The sequence below is a fragment of the Leptonychotes weddellii genome, chromosome 9 (genome assembly GCF_054177405.1).
Source record: "Leptonychotes weddellii isolate Sample4059 chromosome 9, ASM5417740v2, whole genome shotgun sequence".
In the NCBI taxonomy this organism is placed as follows: domain Eukaryota; kingdom Metazoa; phylum Chordata; class Mammalia; order Carnivora; family Phocidae; genus Leptonychotes; species Leptonychotes weddellii.
In genome coordinates this window covers 74,936,484-74,952,802 of record NC_138377.1, presented here as the reverse complement: position 1 = coordinate 74,952,802, position 16,319 = coordinate 74,936,484, and the positions used below count along the sequence as shown (strand labels likewise).

At 37.3% G+C, this 16,319-nt stretch overlaps 1 protein-coding gene across 4 annotated transcripts in view; it reads left to right on the top strand.

Moving 5' to 3' along the window:
• The window catches only part of TMEM87A (transmembrane protein 87A), a 43,629-nt gene that overhangs the window by 25,148 nt on the left and 2,162 nt on the right, over positions 1 to 16,319 (top strand). The window contains exons 11-19 of one of the 4 annotated variants that reach the window (XM_081831004.1): positions 1,412 to 1,505; positions 3,157 to 3,229; positions 4,977 to 5,081; positions 6,056 to 6,114; positions 6,880 to 6,983; positions 11,773 to 11,846; positions 12,259 to 12,320; positions 13,591 to 13,643; positions 14,159 to 14,189. In XM_081831004.1, coding sequence (XP_081687130.1) covers positions 1,412 to 1,505; positions 3,157 to 3,229; positions 4,977 to 5,081; positions 6,056 to 6,114; positions 6,880 to 6,983; positions 11,773 to 11,846; positions 12,259 to 12,320; positions 13,591 to 13,643; positions 14,159 to 14,189 — 655 coding nt within the window. Of the gene's footprint in view, positions 1 to 1,411; positions 1,506 to 2,464; positions 2,541 to 3,156; positions 3,230 to 4,976; positions 5,082 to 6,055; positions 6,115 to 6,879; positions 6,984 to 11,772; positions 11,847 to 12,258; positions 12,321 to 13,587; positions 13,644 to 14,158; positions 14,190 to 16,319 lie in introns of all 4 variants that reach the window. The other 3 variants (XM_081831001.1, XM_081831002.1, XM_081831000.1) reach the window with 3 other exon arrangements.

Sequence of the window (16,319 nt, the reverse complement as noted above, 5' to 3'; positions counted from 1 at the left end):
AGGCAAGATTAGGAGTTCAGTTAGATAACCAAATGGGGCAATAAAGGGGAGAGAGTAGGATAGAGATATGAATTTGGGAGTCATCAGAATATAGCTGTTTACTTACAGCCATGAGAGTGGGATGCAATCACTGAGGAAGTAAGTGTATATAGACAAGAGGTCAAAGGATGGAGCCCTTGAACATTTTCAGTTATTTAGAATTCAATGAGATGAAACAGAATTAGAGGAATTTGAGAAGGACTGTTGTGGTGAGAGGTAAACCCAAAGACTGTTCACGGAGGGAGTGATTGTGTCCAGAGGGTTAAATGATGACTATTGGGTTGAACTACATGGAAGATATAAGTGACCTTAATAAGATGGTGTTGATGAAGTGCTAGGATAAAAGCTTGACTCGAGTGATTTCAAGAAAGAATAGAAGCAGAGGAATTGGAACTAGCCAGGTATAGATAATTATTTCAAGGAGTCTTGCTTTAAGTGGTATTAAAGAAATGGGTTTTAATTTTTTAAATTTATTCATTTAAAGGAGTTTTGTTTTCAGTGGGATTAGGGGGATGGGGTGGGTTTCATTTTTTAAATTGTTTAATTCATTTCACAAATATTTGAATGCTTCCTATATGCCAGGGCGTGGCCTAGGTTTCTAAGGTAACCAGTGGGGAGAAAAATCCTTGCCCATATGGAGCTTTGCTAGCATATGACAAAAAATACAAGAACAAATATTACTTAGACGTAAGTAGACATGATTTACGGCAGTGCATCTCAAACTTACAGTGCACTAATGAATCACCTGGAGATCTTGTTAAAATGCAGATTCTGATTGAATGGCATTTTGAATGTCAAGGATTCAAGACTTTTTCTTCAAGCAGAAGGTGCTTGAAAGACTTCATATTTTGCTGGATTCTGAGCTTACAGATGTACAGTTTATCTAATGAGTTGCAGTAGGGTATTTGCTTATATTGTTTGAAACTTTTAACCTTATTGGTTAAAAACATAGGCTGAAATATATACAAATAAAAGGTATGCTATCTAGGATTTGTTTGAAGATAATATGAGAGGATAGGAAGTGGATGGGGTTTGCATGAGGCACAGTTGGCTATAGCTTAGTGATTATTGGAACTGGATGATGGTATAGAGGGGTTCATTATACCATTGAATGTTTCAGAATTCTCTATTAAAGAGTTTTTTTTTGTTTTTTGGTTTTTTTTTAATATAGTAACTAGGGACCAGATCTAAAGTTCTAGTATTAGCTTGGTTTAAGACCATATGTTCTGAGTTTTTTTTTCTCATGTGGATCAAGTATGTCTGACTTATCTCTGTTAAGTTGTTGGCCTGTATTTTAATTAACTTGAGTTGCTATTACTTATTTTGGAGTTTGTGACATTGGTACTCAACTCTTTCTTTGCTTCCTGTTTAGGCCTCGCCTTGGAGTCACTCTTCACAAAGTTGTGGTAGCAGGAGCCCTCTATCTTTTGTTCTCTGGCATGGAAGGGGTCCTCAGAGTTACTGGGGTCAGTACTGCTTAATCTAAGTGTTGTATATGGTCAGTTCAGATACATGGTTTTTGTCTTGAGAGGGTGAATTGGAAATGTCTGTGGGCTTCTTTACTTTTTCTTCTAAATCACCTTTAACTCTGATTTTCAAAATGTATGTACAATTCAAATTTTCTTTTTAATCTCTTAGAACTTTATAAGTTTAATGTGTGACCAGGAATGAATGCTTTCCCGCCTGTCCCCAAATTGCTACTTACTCATTTCCTCCTCCCAGAAAGTGGGCTCTCATTCTTGTATTAAGTGGCAAAGATTGTAATCTTGCTCAATAATCTACTTTTTTCAAGATTTATTTGTTTATTTGAGAGAGAGTGCATGCGTGCACGCTTGTTGGGGAGGGCAGAGGGAGAGGGAGAGAGAATCCCATGCAGACTCCGCTGAGCTTGGAGCCTGATATGGGGCTCCATCTCACAACCCTGAGATTAGGACCTGAGCCAAAACCAAGTGTCAGATGCTCAACCGACTGCGCCACCCAGGCACCCTCTATTTTTTGTTTTAAAGTGAGAGTGCTCTTTGCTTAACCAGCACTTGGGTTTCAAAGGCTTTTCTAAAATGCAGCTAATTGTTTCACATCATTCTTGAGAAATTATAAAATCATACCCTTTGTCAGGGAGGGAAACCAAAGCACTAAATAAAAATGATAAAGCAATTTATCTTAAAGCTGGATTAATGTGAAGAACTGGTCATTCCAGTAGTTACTTATTTAAAAATCACTCTCAGTAATCACCCATTAGATTCAAGGTGGTAAATGCTGTAAACTTGACTTACTGAGCTCAATAAGTTTTGTAATAAATTGCCCCTTAAATAAAACATTTTATGGATACATATTTGTTTTTCAGATCACACTGTCCTCTGTGATTTCCTTCAACTTTTAGCAACTTTAACCCTCTGTCAATTTCATTTTCTTTCTGCTGCTGTAGTATTTTTCTTATCCCTTGGCTCTGTTTGTAAACCTGGCCCTCTCAGCAGTTGATGCCTGTATTATTTTATGGATATCCTTTCAATAATGCCCTGGTGTTTGGGTAATCACAGTTATATAAATAGCACCTTATATGTATAAACTCATGAAACAAGCAGCATAGTTTTTGGGACAGATATTTGCCTTACATTTTATTTTGGGGTGTGCTCTTATTTGTAGAATTATATTGTATTATAATTCTGGAAATTAAAATTGTGTATTAATGCTGCAGTACTTTGAAATATGAGAAGGTTCTTATTAGACTTGTAGCCAAAATCACAATGATGGGAGATGATAGGATGGGATGGGGGCTTGTAACACCACGACTTTTCAGTGTGGTCACTTCTTAACATGGACGACCTTACTTGCCATGCTAGGAGCTCTGTGGTGGTTGCCTTGTATTAGTTAGCAGCATGTTTTATTGTATTGAGATTGTGATCAATAGTTTGTATGAAATGCTTATAGCTGTGTATTCTATGTGATCGATTGTCAGAAGGGAAGAATGATGTAGGTACAAAGTATTATTCCTTATTTTCTTTCAGTTTGAATGCAGAATCATTCTAGATGATTATGTAAATGCAGAGTGATTTGCTGGTTTCTTCTCTGTGCTCTCTAGACATCTCTTTTTCACCACCTCTTTTTCTTTGTCTGCAGGCCCAGACTGATCTTGCTTCCTTGGCCTTTATCCCCTTGGCTTTCCTAGACACTGCCCTGTGCTGGTGGATATCCTTCTCATTGGGTTGTTTGATGGCGGCCCATTTTCTCCTTGGAGTTGGGTTTCCATTGATCTTTCTGCAAATGGTTTTTGCCGGTTTCGTTGATTACTCCTTACTTTGGGGAATAGGGTATTTTCATTCTAACAACCTGGGGGCTCAGGTAAGCAGTTATTTTGTTTTTAATTTTAAAAATTTCATCAAAAGTTGGTGACTGCAGACTGAGAATAAGATAAAAGCTTCTGGCCTTTTTTTAAATGAGTATTTCACTTCGATTTTGGATTTATTTGTGTACCTCACTTAGTGTTAGAATCACTGGCTGCTGTGGTCCTACTGTTTCTTTCAGCTTCGGCAGTTCTTAAATGCTTTGAAAATTATGTAAATATTTTGATTCTTAAAATATGGTTTCAGGAACTATACTATTTGAGGTTGTTTGAAAAATTCTAAGTAGACTGAGCAGATTTTAACCCTTACAGGATAAGTGTTTTATACCCTCATTCAAAAGCGACTTGGGATTATTTGAAGACTTTACTCTTTGAAATAAATCTTATTTCATTTACAGGAAAAGTCAACCAGCAGCTGACAAACAAGTTTCTATTTGAATAATCTTTTCTTCCTGCTTTTCAAGAGTAAACATTTGTTTATTTAGGGACTTGGCCTGTTGGATGAAGGATTCAGGTTTTTGGACTTTTATCTTTTGGAGATTTTTAAAAATTTATTTTGGTTTTTGTGTTATTTGGTCCTATGTACAATTGTGCAGTATTATTGTCCTGATGAACTGTGACTATTATAAAAGGCTGAGTGTAAATAAAATAGTAATTTTGTGAATTTGAGGGGATTTTCATGTATCAAAAATGTTTGAAATTGAAATGTCCTGCGTCCAAATGGCCAAAGCTTTTCTAGGTCACTATCTTTGTGAATCTCTACTATGCATATTGAGAGGAGTAGGGAGAGAGACTGGACCATACAAGAAGATGACCCAATAATTAGGTAGCAGTGAAGGCTCTGTTAAAGGGCATGAGTGAGCTCCAGCTCACTTGCTTTCATATCTGCCCCTCATTCTGAAAGTTGAACATAAGATAGCAGATAAATGCCTATAGTAGTCATTAGATCTCCCCTATCTTTGTGCAGCAGTTTATACTTGAGATAATGACTTGAAAGTAGAGAGTTGTTGCTTTTAGAGCCTAACTGCCTGGGATTCTCAGGCAATTGTAATTGTCTGGTCCTTTTAATTCAGGATAGCTCAGTGATGGCAAGTTCCTCCTTAGCGTGGCACAAAGGGACTGAGTGTAGAACTCTGGGAGGTTGTAGGCATGAATGTAAGACTCTAGACTGGGTTAGCTAGGACAGTGAGAACAGAGCCACTGCCTTACAAGAAGAAAGGAGATGATGCTAACTCCTGTTGTTTTGCCTCTTACTCATTTTTATTTCATTTTCTTCCATTTGCTTCTTTTTCTTTGTTTCTCTAGAAAGTTTCCTATCTTTATTTCTCCTTTATATTTTTCCTCTCTTCTTTTTTCTTGTCTTTTGTATTCTTATTTTATCCTGGTTCTGTCCTCTCTTTAAGTGTCATTGAAAATGAAGAGTTTCTTACTAATCATGGTGGGCCTGGAGTGTTTGTAAAGTTGAGAGTGAGAGCTGTAAGGCCTGGCGTCCATGGCTCTGTCAGTATGACCCCAGATCCTTAAAGAAATGTAAGGATTAATTTACTAGCTTACTGTTTTTTCTGAATGTTGATTTCCTTGACCTGCAAACACATATTTATTAGCTTGACTCAAACAATGAAGCTGTTAAAACTTCGGAGGAACATTGTAAAACTCTCTTTGTACCGACATTTTACCAACACGCTTATCTTGGCAGTGGCAGGTAAGTCGGGGACTTGCTTCCTGCTGTTTAAATGCATTTCCTTTAGAACAAAGATTCTTAACCTGAGAGGCCAGAGATGGGCTTTCTAAAATTACATAGAAAGTTTTGTGTGTTTCACTTAGGGAAGGGGTCTTGCACTTTTGTCAAGTTCTCGAAGGGGTCTTTGGTTCAAAAAAGTTTGACAACCACTTATTTTAATAGCTGGAAATTGATTACATATAATTTTAACTCTTGGTATATCCCTTTCCTATCTCCATTCTGAGACTTTTTTTTTTTTGAGGCAAGTTAGCATTAGGGTCATATGCGTTCAGATTTCTTTTAGAAGACATTAATATTTGCTTATTTGGTTTTATTGAAATAAATACAGAATTTTATATAGATTTTAGATCCGTGTATGTTGCTATTATATTGCCTTTACATATGTCATTAAACATGAATAACATACACGTTATGCATATACATTAGGATAGACTATAGCCCACATAGGCTAATTTGCCTGCCTTTTGGCTTGTGTACCAGGATTAGGGAGGTCTGGCCTATGATTGGGACCAATAATTCTGTTTGTCTTACAGTCATTTTATCAACCTTTTTTTCCATCTGACCAGGCAAAGAAATATTAACGTTTAGTTACTAAAGATGAAGAAAGGGGAAACAATCATATTATTGATAATGCTGGAAAAAGACATGTTTCTAATACCTTCTTTTCCACTTCTGAGGGTTGCCAAAGTAGCCAGATGATAAATAAAACTATTCTTTAAGTACAGAAAGGGTTGGCAAGAGTACGCATTGTGTGCCTTGCTTATAGCAGTTAAGTAAATTTGTGTTGAATAAACGTGTTAAAATAAATGAGAGAGAATGATTGTGATATATTGGGAGTTAGGGATGTGTTTGATTCCACTTGATGAGAATCAGATAAATAATTGGGGATATAAACTAACATTCATACTCTGACCAGGTTTTTCATTTCCTGTTAGCATCTATTGTGTTTATCATCTGGACAACCATGAAGTTCAGGATAGTGACTTGTCAGTCGGTGAGTTATAAGCACATGCATTTATGAATAGTGTACTGTTTTATACATACACAGTGATGTTAATGACAGTGGTAAGGTTCACACCTTTTAAGAAATTAGGGCTAGCTCCACTCTGAGGGTTAGAAATGCTTTCCTCCTCATAAGTATTCTGTATTATCACAGAGCTTGATATGGTAGGTTTGTTTTGTGGGTTTTTTGGCAGACAGTGGGAGAGAAAGGACTGACTATATATCCCAGTATTGGGGAGAACATTATAAAGGATATCACAGTTTTTCATAACCCAGTCTTGCCTTAACTAAAAATTATTAACAAGAAGTCCAGAGTCCTAAACATTAAGTATGTATGAATAATGCTAATCTGAGCAGAAGCCATGTACTTAAGATAGGAGCACAGAGACTGCCCAGTAGCATTTCTTTGGAAGCTGTTAAAAATAAATAAACAAAAATGAAAACTATAAAAAGTAACAACATGTTACTTTCTCTTACCTTGTATAAAAATCCTTCCTAAAGATTCTCAGAGCTATAATGAAGCATTAATAAAGTGCTCCATTCAGTTGTACCTTTTCTTTAGCAACAATAAACACTACCAGGGAAGAAACAGTGTTCATTTATTTTTTATTCCTAGCACTTAGCACAGTGCCTAGCACATAGCAGGCTCCTAGTAAATGTAAGTTGAAGGAATAAATAATTGATTCTTGTTCTATGCCAAGGGCTTTGTGAAGAGTTAAGATTATGTATAAAAATGTACTTCTCCCCCTTTTGGTAGGATTGGCGGGAGCTTTGGGTAGATGACGCCATCTGGCGGTTGCTGTTCTCCATGATCCTCTTCGTCATCATGGTTCTCTGGCGACCATCTGCAAACAACCAGAGGTTCTTGGACACTTCTTATTTATATCGCTAACCATTGAATGGCCATGTTATCTATTAGGGGTGATTGAATGGGTGACAGTGTCATGGCTGTGTCAGATAGTGTAAAGAATATTCACTGAGGGGCACCTGGGTGGCTCAGTCAGTTAAGTGGCTGCCTTTGGCTCAGGTCATAATCCCAGCGTCCTGGGATCGAGCCCCACGTTGGGCTCCCTGCTCAGTGGAGGGTCTGCTTCCCCCTCTCCCTCTGCCTGCCTCTCTGCCTACTTGCACTCTCTCTGTCAAATAAATAAAATCTTAAAAAAAAAAATATTCACTGGGTCTGGAATCAGTGAATGGGTTCCTGTCCAGCTCTCCTTTTTGCATTGTGAGTTTTGTCATGGTGCCTCTTTTCACTAGCCTGGGCCTTAGTTTCCTCTTCATATAATAAGAGGGAATTGAACCACCTGATATGAGGTATTTTTAAATTCTGACATCTGATAATATGTATGTATATGAATAAAGAAGGGAAGTAGATAGATAGTGATACTTATAATGAGAGTCTCACCTGTCCAGTGTCAGGAAGGAAACAACAATTTTTATAGCCAGTAGCCCAGCTCACTTCATAACAATAGGGTAAAATGAAAATTTATGTGACAGACTTTGGAATTAAAAATTTATATGTGAATTTGCTTTGTTCAGCTATTGGCAAATCTCAATTATTTAGGAATTGGCTGTCTTTCTTTTCTGTACATCCATGTCTTTGGCATGCCCTCCCCTTTGTGTTTAGACAGTTAAGAGCTTATATTACCCACCCATATTACCAAGGAGGAAAAGGATGAGGCAGCATAACTGAACAGCTAATTTTATAATCAGACATACCAATAAAAGGCTTAGAAAATAAGTGATACCATTTTATCCCATGAAAGTAGCCTTTTTATTATACATTTAATGTTTGTGTTCTTTAAAAACTAAAAAAAGAAAAATAGAGTAGGCTTGGGACTGTTGGGGTGAAGGTCATGCACATTTGTAATTTTTAAAGTATTAAAGTCAGATTGCATTAAAAAAAAACCTGAAGCAAATTGCATATGTACTAACAGTTGTACGAGAGGAGTTCTCTTCCCTCCTATATCCCCATTATTTAATTTTTGCACATCTGGTAGAGGAGATATTCACTGTTATTTTTAAAATGTTGCATTTAAGGCTGAATTACTTTTTATGGCTTTTATGTGTTTACTGGTCATTTAGTTCTCCTGTCAATCAGTTTTTAATATCTGAATTTTTTTTTATCAGCTTGTTGATCATTTTTGTATTGATCTGTAGGAATTCCTTATATATTTTAGATTCCAGTATTTTTTTTTTTCCCAAAAGAGATGCATTTTAATGATGAAAGACAGCATTAGTGAATTTTTTCATACATAACCTTTGTGGCATTAAACATGTACTGTCAAATACATACATCCAACCGGATAAGACTGTAATTATTTTGTCATGAAAAAGCTGTTATTTCAAAGGCTTTTAAAAAGGCAAAAATGGTAAAATTACTCAGAAAAAGATGCTTAGGAGTGAATGGTATCAGAGTCACATTGGCTGAAGAAGGAAAATAACAACAAACTTTTAAACCATCTTAACATAAACCTCACTGCAAATATACAATTCTTTTGAACACAGCACATGGAAAGAAGAATAACCTCAAAGGCATTATGGCTTACTTCTCTGGCATATTAAAGAACAAGTTTGGCTGAAGTTTCTTGAATTATAAAATTCCCTGATGAACTCCCCTAGATTACGTGCAGCTTTTCACTTTTAAAAGGTCATATAAAGGGCGCCTGGGTGGCTCAGTTGATTAAGCGACTGCCTTCGGCTCAGGTCATGATCCTGGAGTCCCGGGATCGAGTCCCGCATCGGGCTCCCTGCTCGGCAGGGAATCTGCTTCTCCCTCTGACCCTCCTCCCTCTCATGCTCTCTGTCTCTCATTCTTTCTGTCTCAAATAAATAAATAAAATCTTTAAACAAAAAAAAAAAGGTCATATAAAAAGATATAAGTCAGTTTCCAGCAGAGTTAACATTGGTCCATAACAAAAATTTCCCTCAGGTTATTTTAAAATACTAACATAAGAAAATTCTAGTTTAAAAAGAATTTCAAACCAATAGTAGGCATTAAAAAATAGTCATAGGGCCGGTTAATTTTCTAAAACCAAACAAACCAAAAAACCTTTCTTCCCCTCAAAACAGCAATGGGACAGTGGCTCCAAAATATGTTTTTTTCCTACAAAAACCAGTTTACCACCTTCTGGAATCCCAGCCCAGGAACCAGCCTGTGAATGTGGCCGGCTCATGGCCCTGCTTTACGATGACAATTGGCATCCTCTTGTCTCTTCCAGAGGATCTGTCTCAAGATACATTTTGGCAGACTTCAGAGATTCTGTTCTCTCAACTTCATTGGCATCTTTGCCGACCCAAATAAAAATCTGTTCCCAAGCATCTAGTAACATGACATCATCATCTGCTAAATCATCCTGGGTGAACTCTCCTGGAACCTCTTCAATCCTGCTCTCGTCCTCTCGCTCTCTCTTTCTCTCTCAAATAAATAAAATCTTAAAAAAAAAGATTTAGAAAATTGTTTATTTGTTTCATCGTCTATCACAAGCTGATGGAATCTTATCTGGGAAGCACAGTGCTGACTACAAACATGGCCCCTGAATGCCTCAGGGAGGCTACAGGCAGTCGGACCTAGATTCCAGTATTTTGTTCTAAGCATTCCAGGTATTTTCTTCTAGTTGTTGATTATCTTTGGACATTTTAATGGTGTTTTTGGTCATAGAAAAACTTGAAAGTATGGAGTCAAATTTGTCTTTTTTTTTTTTTCCCCTTCATGTATGTATATTTTGTGTCTTGTTTAAGAAACTTTTTCCTGGCTTGAGGTGAAGTCTAAAGTTATTCTATAATTTTTTCAAAATTTCACAGTTGAACTTTTATTCATCAAGAATTGTTTGGCTCTGGGTTCTCTGTTTTTCTTCTATCCCTCTGATCCTGCATCAGTAGTATGCTTATCTTAGTTTCCTCTTAAGTCTTGGTATATGCCCTCCCCCCTTGGGAGGAGGGCATATATCACATGCTCTGTTGGGCTGAGCCAGCCAGGAGCCTTTGAATGCTATTGATTTTTATATATTTATCATACCCATCAACCCTCCTACATTGTCTTCTTAGTTCTTTTTTTTTTAATTTTATTTATTTGTTAGAGAAAGAGAGAGCGAGCAAGAGAGTGCAACCATAAGCAGGGGGAGTAGCAGGCAGAGGGAGAAGCAGGTTCCCTGCTGAGCAAGGAGTCTGATGTGGGACTCGATCCCAGAACCCTGGGATCATGACCCCAGCTGAAGGTAGACGCCCAACTGATGAGCCACCCAGGTGTCTCTGTCTTCTTAATTCTGATAATTTCTAGGTTTTCCAAGTAGATTGATTGTTATTCCTTCTTTTCCAAATAATACTGCTGCCTCATTGCTGTTTCTTACGTTAGCTAGGCCCTCCTGTATAATACTGAATTGAGGCATTGAGAGTGGGCCTCTTTATCTTATTCTGACTTTAAAGTAAGTGCTTCTCAGGTATCATTAACTTTGGCATCTACTGTTAATTTTTGCTAGTTATTCTTTAATAGGTTATGGGTGTGTTCCCTGTTATTCCTAGCTTTTTTTTTTTTTTTTTTAAGATTTTATTTATTTGAGAGAGAGTACAAGCAGGGGAGGGGCAGAGAGCGAAGCAGGCACCCACCCCGCTGAACAAGGAGCCTGATGCGGGGCTCCCATCCCAGGATCCTGGGATCATGACCTGAGCCAAAGGCAGATGCTTAACCAACTGAGGCACCCAGGCGTCCCTATTCCTAGTTTTTAAAGAGTTATGTTTTGTTTTTTTTAATTCATGAAAGGGAGTTTTAAAAACAAGGTAGAATGAAGATAATAGGCAACAGTAAGTACAGAGTGAGTTCAAAGCTAAAGCTTTCTAAGAGTTACCTATCTGGGGGTACCTGGGTGGCTCATTCAGTTGAGTATCCCGACTCTCGGTTTTGGCTTAGGTTGTGATCTCAGGGTCCTGGGATTGAGCCCCATGTATGGACTCCATGCTCAGCGGGGAGTCTGCTTGAAAGATTCTCTCCCTCTGCCCCTCCCCCTGCTTTCTTTCTCTCTCAAATAAATAAAAATTTTAAAAAATATGTAAAAGAATTACCTGTCTGGCAGCTGAATCTCTTCAAAGTTGTAAAGGAAAGGTATTTTAAGATGAGGCCTTCATCTTCTCAGCTTCCCACTTGGAAACTGAGATTTTAAAATTACCTGGTACATAAAAGGTCAGGACTTGTGTCTCTTAACTACGAATTCAAAGTCTGAGATTTTAAATTACATGAGTATTTACTTCCCTCTGTGTGATTTTATATGCTTATAAATGCTTACTATGTGTGAGGTATTGTTCTAAGCATTTTTTGAAATGATTTGTTTACTTTTTTCAAAACACCTCTGTGAGTAGTGTTTCATTATCCCGATTTTCAGATGAGAAAACTGAGGTACAGAGAGTAAGTAACTGTCTCAAGTCATAAGTAGTACGTGGCTGAGCCTGTACTCATCAGTGTGATGCTGTCCTGCTTCTCTTGCTCGTTTAGGCAATCAAGAGCTTTCTGAAGGGGAAGAATTATTTTGCTTTCACTGAAATAATTTTATGAATGACTCATTGCAGTTTCAGTAGTAAGGCCTGTAAAATCTAGTTAGTGGAGCATATTTTGTAGTTTTCTAAGTTTTTTCCTTCTGTTCTATCTTTGTTTGGTCAGGTTTGCCTTTTCACCGTTGTCTGAGGAAGAGGAAGAGGATGAACAAAAAGAACCTATGCTAAAAGAAAGCTTTGGTAGTGTTAAAATTTTATTTGTGCTTTAAATATTATTTTCTGTTTTTTAGAAATAGAGTAGAGCAAGTATAACGGTTTGTGAGTATCCAAATCAGGATACTTGGATATAGTTTATTATTTTACAGTCGTTTTACAGTTGTGTCTCAGTTTGGTCTGTGGTGTATTAGGGGACAGCAAAAATAAGGGTATAAATTTTCCGGGGAAGCTGTAGAAAATTCAGTAAATAATTGCACATTAAATGTCCAGTTTGCTTACCAGAGGAGCTGGAAATCTGGCTTGGAACTTCCTAGCATAAAGATGGAGAAACGTTACATAATTCAGTTTCAGTAAACTTAATGTTGTGAATTCATGTTTGAAATCATTGCTGGTCTATTAATATACTTAACCCATCTACTTTGTTTTCCCTTTACAGAAGGAATGAAAATGAGAAGTACTAAACAAGAACCAAATGGAAATAGTAAAGTAAACAAAGCGGTAAGTAATTATGTACAGGCCTTAATGATTTTTTAAATCTGTGCTCTAAGCTTGCTTTATAAAAAGATCTTTTAATATATATTATATTTACATTTTTAAAAACAGCAAGTTATTCTAAGACCTAGTAATTTTTAACTAGATGGTTTGCTATTGTGTCCTGAAAAGGTACCAGACTAGTCTGATGGTTCTTTTTTTTTTTTAAGATTTTATTTATTTGTCAGAGAGAGCACAAGCGGGGGAGCGGCAGGCAGAGGTAGAAGCAGGCTCCCTGCTGAGCAAGGAACCCAATGTGGGACTCGATCCCAGGACTCTGGGATCATGACCTGAGCCAAAGGCAGACGCTTAACTGACTGAGCCACCCAGGCAGGCGTCCCTAGTCTGATGGTTCTATTTAATTGTTTTCATTAGTGCAAGTTACAGTCCTTTTAATAACCTAAGGTGTTTTTTGTAGTTAAAGATCAATATTTTTTTTTTGAAGATTTTATTTGTTTATTTGAGAGAGAGAGACCCAGTGAGAGAGGGAACAGAAGCAGGGGGAGTGGGAGAGGGAGAAGCAGGCTTCCCGCTGAGTAGGGAGCCCTATGTGGGGCTCGATCCCAGGACCCTGGAATCATGACCTGAGCCAAAGGCAGACACTTAATGACTGACCACCCAGGCACCCCCAAGATTTTTTTTCATTCAGTTTTTTGTTTTGTTTTGTTTTAAAACGTTACATGCAGTCTACATTAAGGGCTTTAGAATTAAACTCATTTTTTTTTTTTAAACAATGAAATAGTCTTTTTTTTTTTTTTAAAGATTTTATTTATTTATTTTAGAGAGAGCATGAGATAGGGAGAAAGAGCATGAGGTGGGGAGGGTCAGAGGGAGAAGCAGACTCCCTGCCGAGCAGGGAGCCCGATGCGGGACTCAATTCTGGGACTCCAGGATCATGACCTGAGCCGAAGGCAGTTGCTTAACCAACTGAGCCACCCAGGTGCCCGAATTAAACTCATTTTTAAGGAGCAAAACTTATATGAGGCAAATTCTTAGGTATTAGACCACTGAGAAGAAAGCATTTAAAGGTATCATTTTATATCTCACTGACATAGTTTTTTAACGTATTGGACTATATAGTTTTTAAAATTATTAGCAGTCCCATTTGTTGTGTGAGTAGACTCCTTCAGAATGCCCAAAAGATTAAATTTAAAAATTTTGAGACCTCTGTATATCCTCACTTGACATGTATTATTTGGGGCATTTTAGTAACAACTGGTATTTATGTTCCCAGCAGGAAGATGATTTGAAGTGGGTAGAAGAGAATGTTCCTTCTTCTGTGACAGATGTGTAAGTTTTTGAATCATTACCATGAGAATCCTATTTCAGTTAGTCTTGCTTTTATTATTTTAAGTGAATGAGCTGAAGAATATGATAATGAGAATGCTTATAGACTAAATTATTTAAAGAATATTAAAAATGTTAAAAAGATGTTAAATAAAAATTACAAATGATATACAACCAAAAGTAATCAGGATTGTTCAGATGACGTTTCTGCTTAGAAAGATTTAGCTGTAATACATCTTCCCAAAATCATTGGGAGAATTCTTTGGAATTTTTTAGTTCCTTCTCATGACTGTTTTTAATTAAACATTGGCCTTGTCACAATGCAGAACATGTTTGTTTTCTATACAATTCCAGTAACCTTCTGTTTTTGTATATGCTTTTATTCCCCTGAAATGGCCATTAATAAGATGCAGATCCTAGATAATTATAAAAAAGGCTTTAAATTGTATTCATAATTCTTTCTTTTATGAACTATTTATGACTTTATGTTGTTCATTTTGGTGTTTTTCTCTCTGCAGAGCACTTCCAGCCCTTTTGGATTCAGATGAGGTTAGTAATCAAATCATGTGCATAAACTGTGGGTCTGATGATTTAATAGGAAATCATAGGTCCTTTGTTCAGGGGAATTTTATTTGACTCAGTAGTGCCCTGAAGAACTATAGTTGGTATAGTTGAAAAAGGATGAGAATAGAAATACTAAGATGAGAACTCAAATATTCAAGAATGTTTCCTTTCTATACACGTCCCCTATTTCTTTTCCTGAGATACATGATCAGACTGGAGGACATGTCTTTCGTTCTGAATATTAGGTTATTCTAGACCCTCTTGATTTTAGAAAGCCCTTTGAAAGCATCTGCCTGATTTTAACTCATTGTTTTGGATTGGCTGCTAAAAAATGATTGTTCATTTCCCACTGACCTGCTGTGTGATGTAGCACACAATGTCAAATTCCTTAGCAGTTCTGTGCATTGAAATAACTGAGAACTCTATCATGCAGAATTAAACTTACCTTTCTTTGTAACACTTTGCTTTCTATGGTGTATTCTGCAGTTCCCAAATCTCCTTCTTGAGGGCGTCTGCTAATAGTTTGCCTTCGGGGCTTCCCTGTGACTTTAGCTCTCCAGCCACCGCTATATTTCAGGCAGAGAAGGCTGAGTATGTAAAACCCCGTTGGGCTGTTTATGGCAATACAGGTTTATTATAGTATTTTTGGTGGTATTGACTTCACCCATCTGTTCATATTTCCCTGTGTGAAAACCTTTCAAGAACTGAATAAGAACTTAAATGAATTATAAGAGAAACAAGTTTTAAAGGACCAGGAATCAAAATGGCATCAGACTCTCCAGCCTCAACTTTGCAATTTAGAACATAATAGAACAATGTCTTTGATTTGTAAGGAAAATTATTTTCAACCTAGAATTGTATATTCACCTAAACTGTTGATATGAGGGTAAAATAAAGATGTTTTTAGTCATGCAGGAAATAAAATACTATGTGTGCAGTCTCAAAAAAGTAGTAGAAAGTGTTCTTTACAAAATGAGAGAACTAAAAAGAAAAAGACTCGGGATCCAGGAAATAAGGGTCCAACAGAGAGGCAAGGATAAATTCCCAGGATGATGATGTAAGAAACTCCAAGAGTGATAGCTGGGCAACAGTCTTGGAGGGCATCCAGTCCACAATGGAGCAGACCAGAGAGCTTCAGGAGGAGTAGTTCTAAGAAAAAAAGTGAAAAGGATAGATTAGCTGATGTAATTGATCATTTTGAAAATATATTTACAGTTCTGTCAGAGTTCAGTATAAATTTGTGATAATGTACTTTTAGCAAATGAAGCAAAACAAAAATGAAAAATATTAACTCTAAGGTAAAAAAAATTACATAAGAAAAGAAATTTAATGGTAGTACATTAATTTTCTTAATTGAAATGGCATACTATAAATACTATTTTAAGATTTTATTTATTTGAGAGAGTGAGAACGAGCTTGCTCGTGAGCATGAGTGGGGGGGGACGGGCAGAGGGAGAAAGAGGGGCAGAGGGAGAGAGAGAAGCAGACTCCCCACTGAGCAGGGAGCCCAACATGGGGCTCAATTCCAGGACCCTGGGATCATGACCTGATCCGAAGGCAGACGCTTAACCGACTGAACCACCCAGGGACCCCTAAGTACTATTTTCTAATCAGACATAATTTTTAACGTGCTTTTTATTTTTTAATTTTTTTAGATTTACTTATTTTTAGAAAGAGCATGAGTCGGGGGAGGGGCTGAGGGAGAGGGAGAGAGAATCTCAAGCAGATTCCCTGTTGAGCGCAGAACCTGACATGGGGCTCAATCTCATGACCCAGAGATCATGACCTAAGCCAAAACCAAGATTTGGATGCTCAACAGACTGAGCCACCCAGATGCCTCTTAACATGCTTTTTATTTTTGGGGTGCCTGGGTGGTATTTTTAAGATTTTATTCATTTATTTGACAGAGACACAGCGAGAGAGGGAACTCAAGCAGGGGGAGTGGGAGAGGGAGAAGCAGGCTTCCCACAGAGCAGGGAGCCCAATGCAGGCTCGATCCCAGGACCCTGGGATCATGACCCGAGCCTAAGGCAGACGCTTAATTACTGAGCCACCCAGGCTCTGCCTTAACATGCTTTTTTAAAAAAACTATGAAAATACATAAAATCTACCATC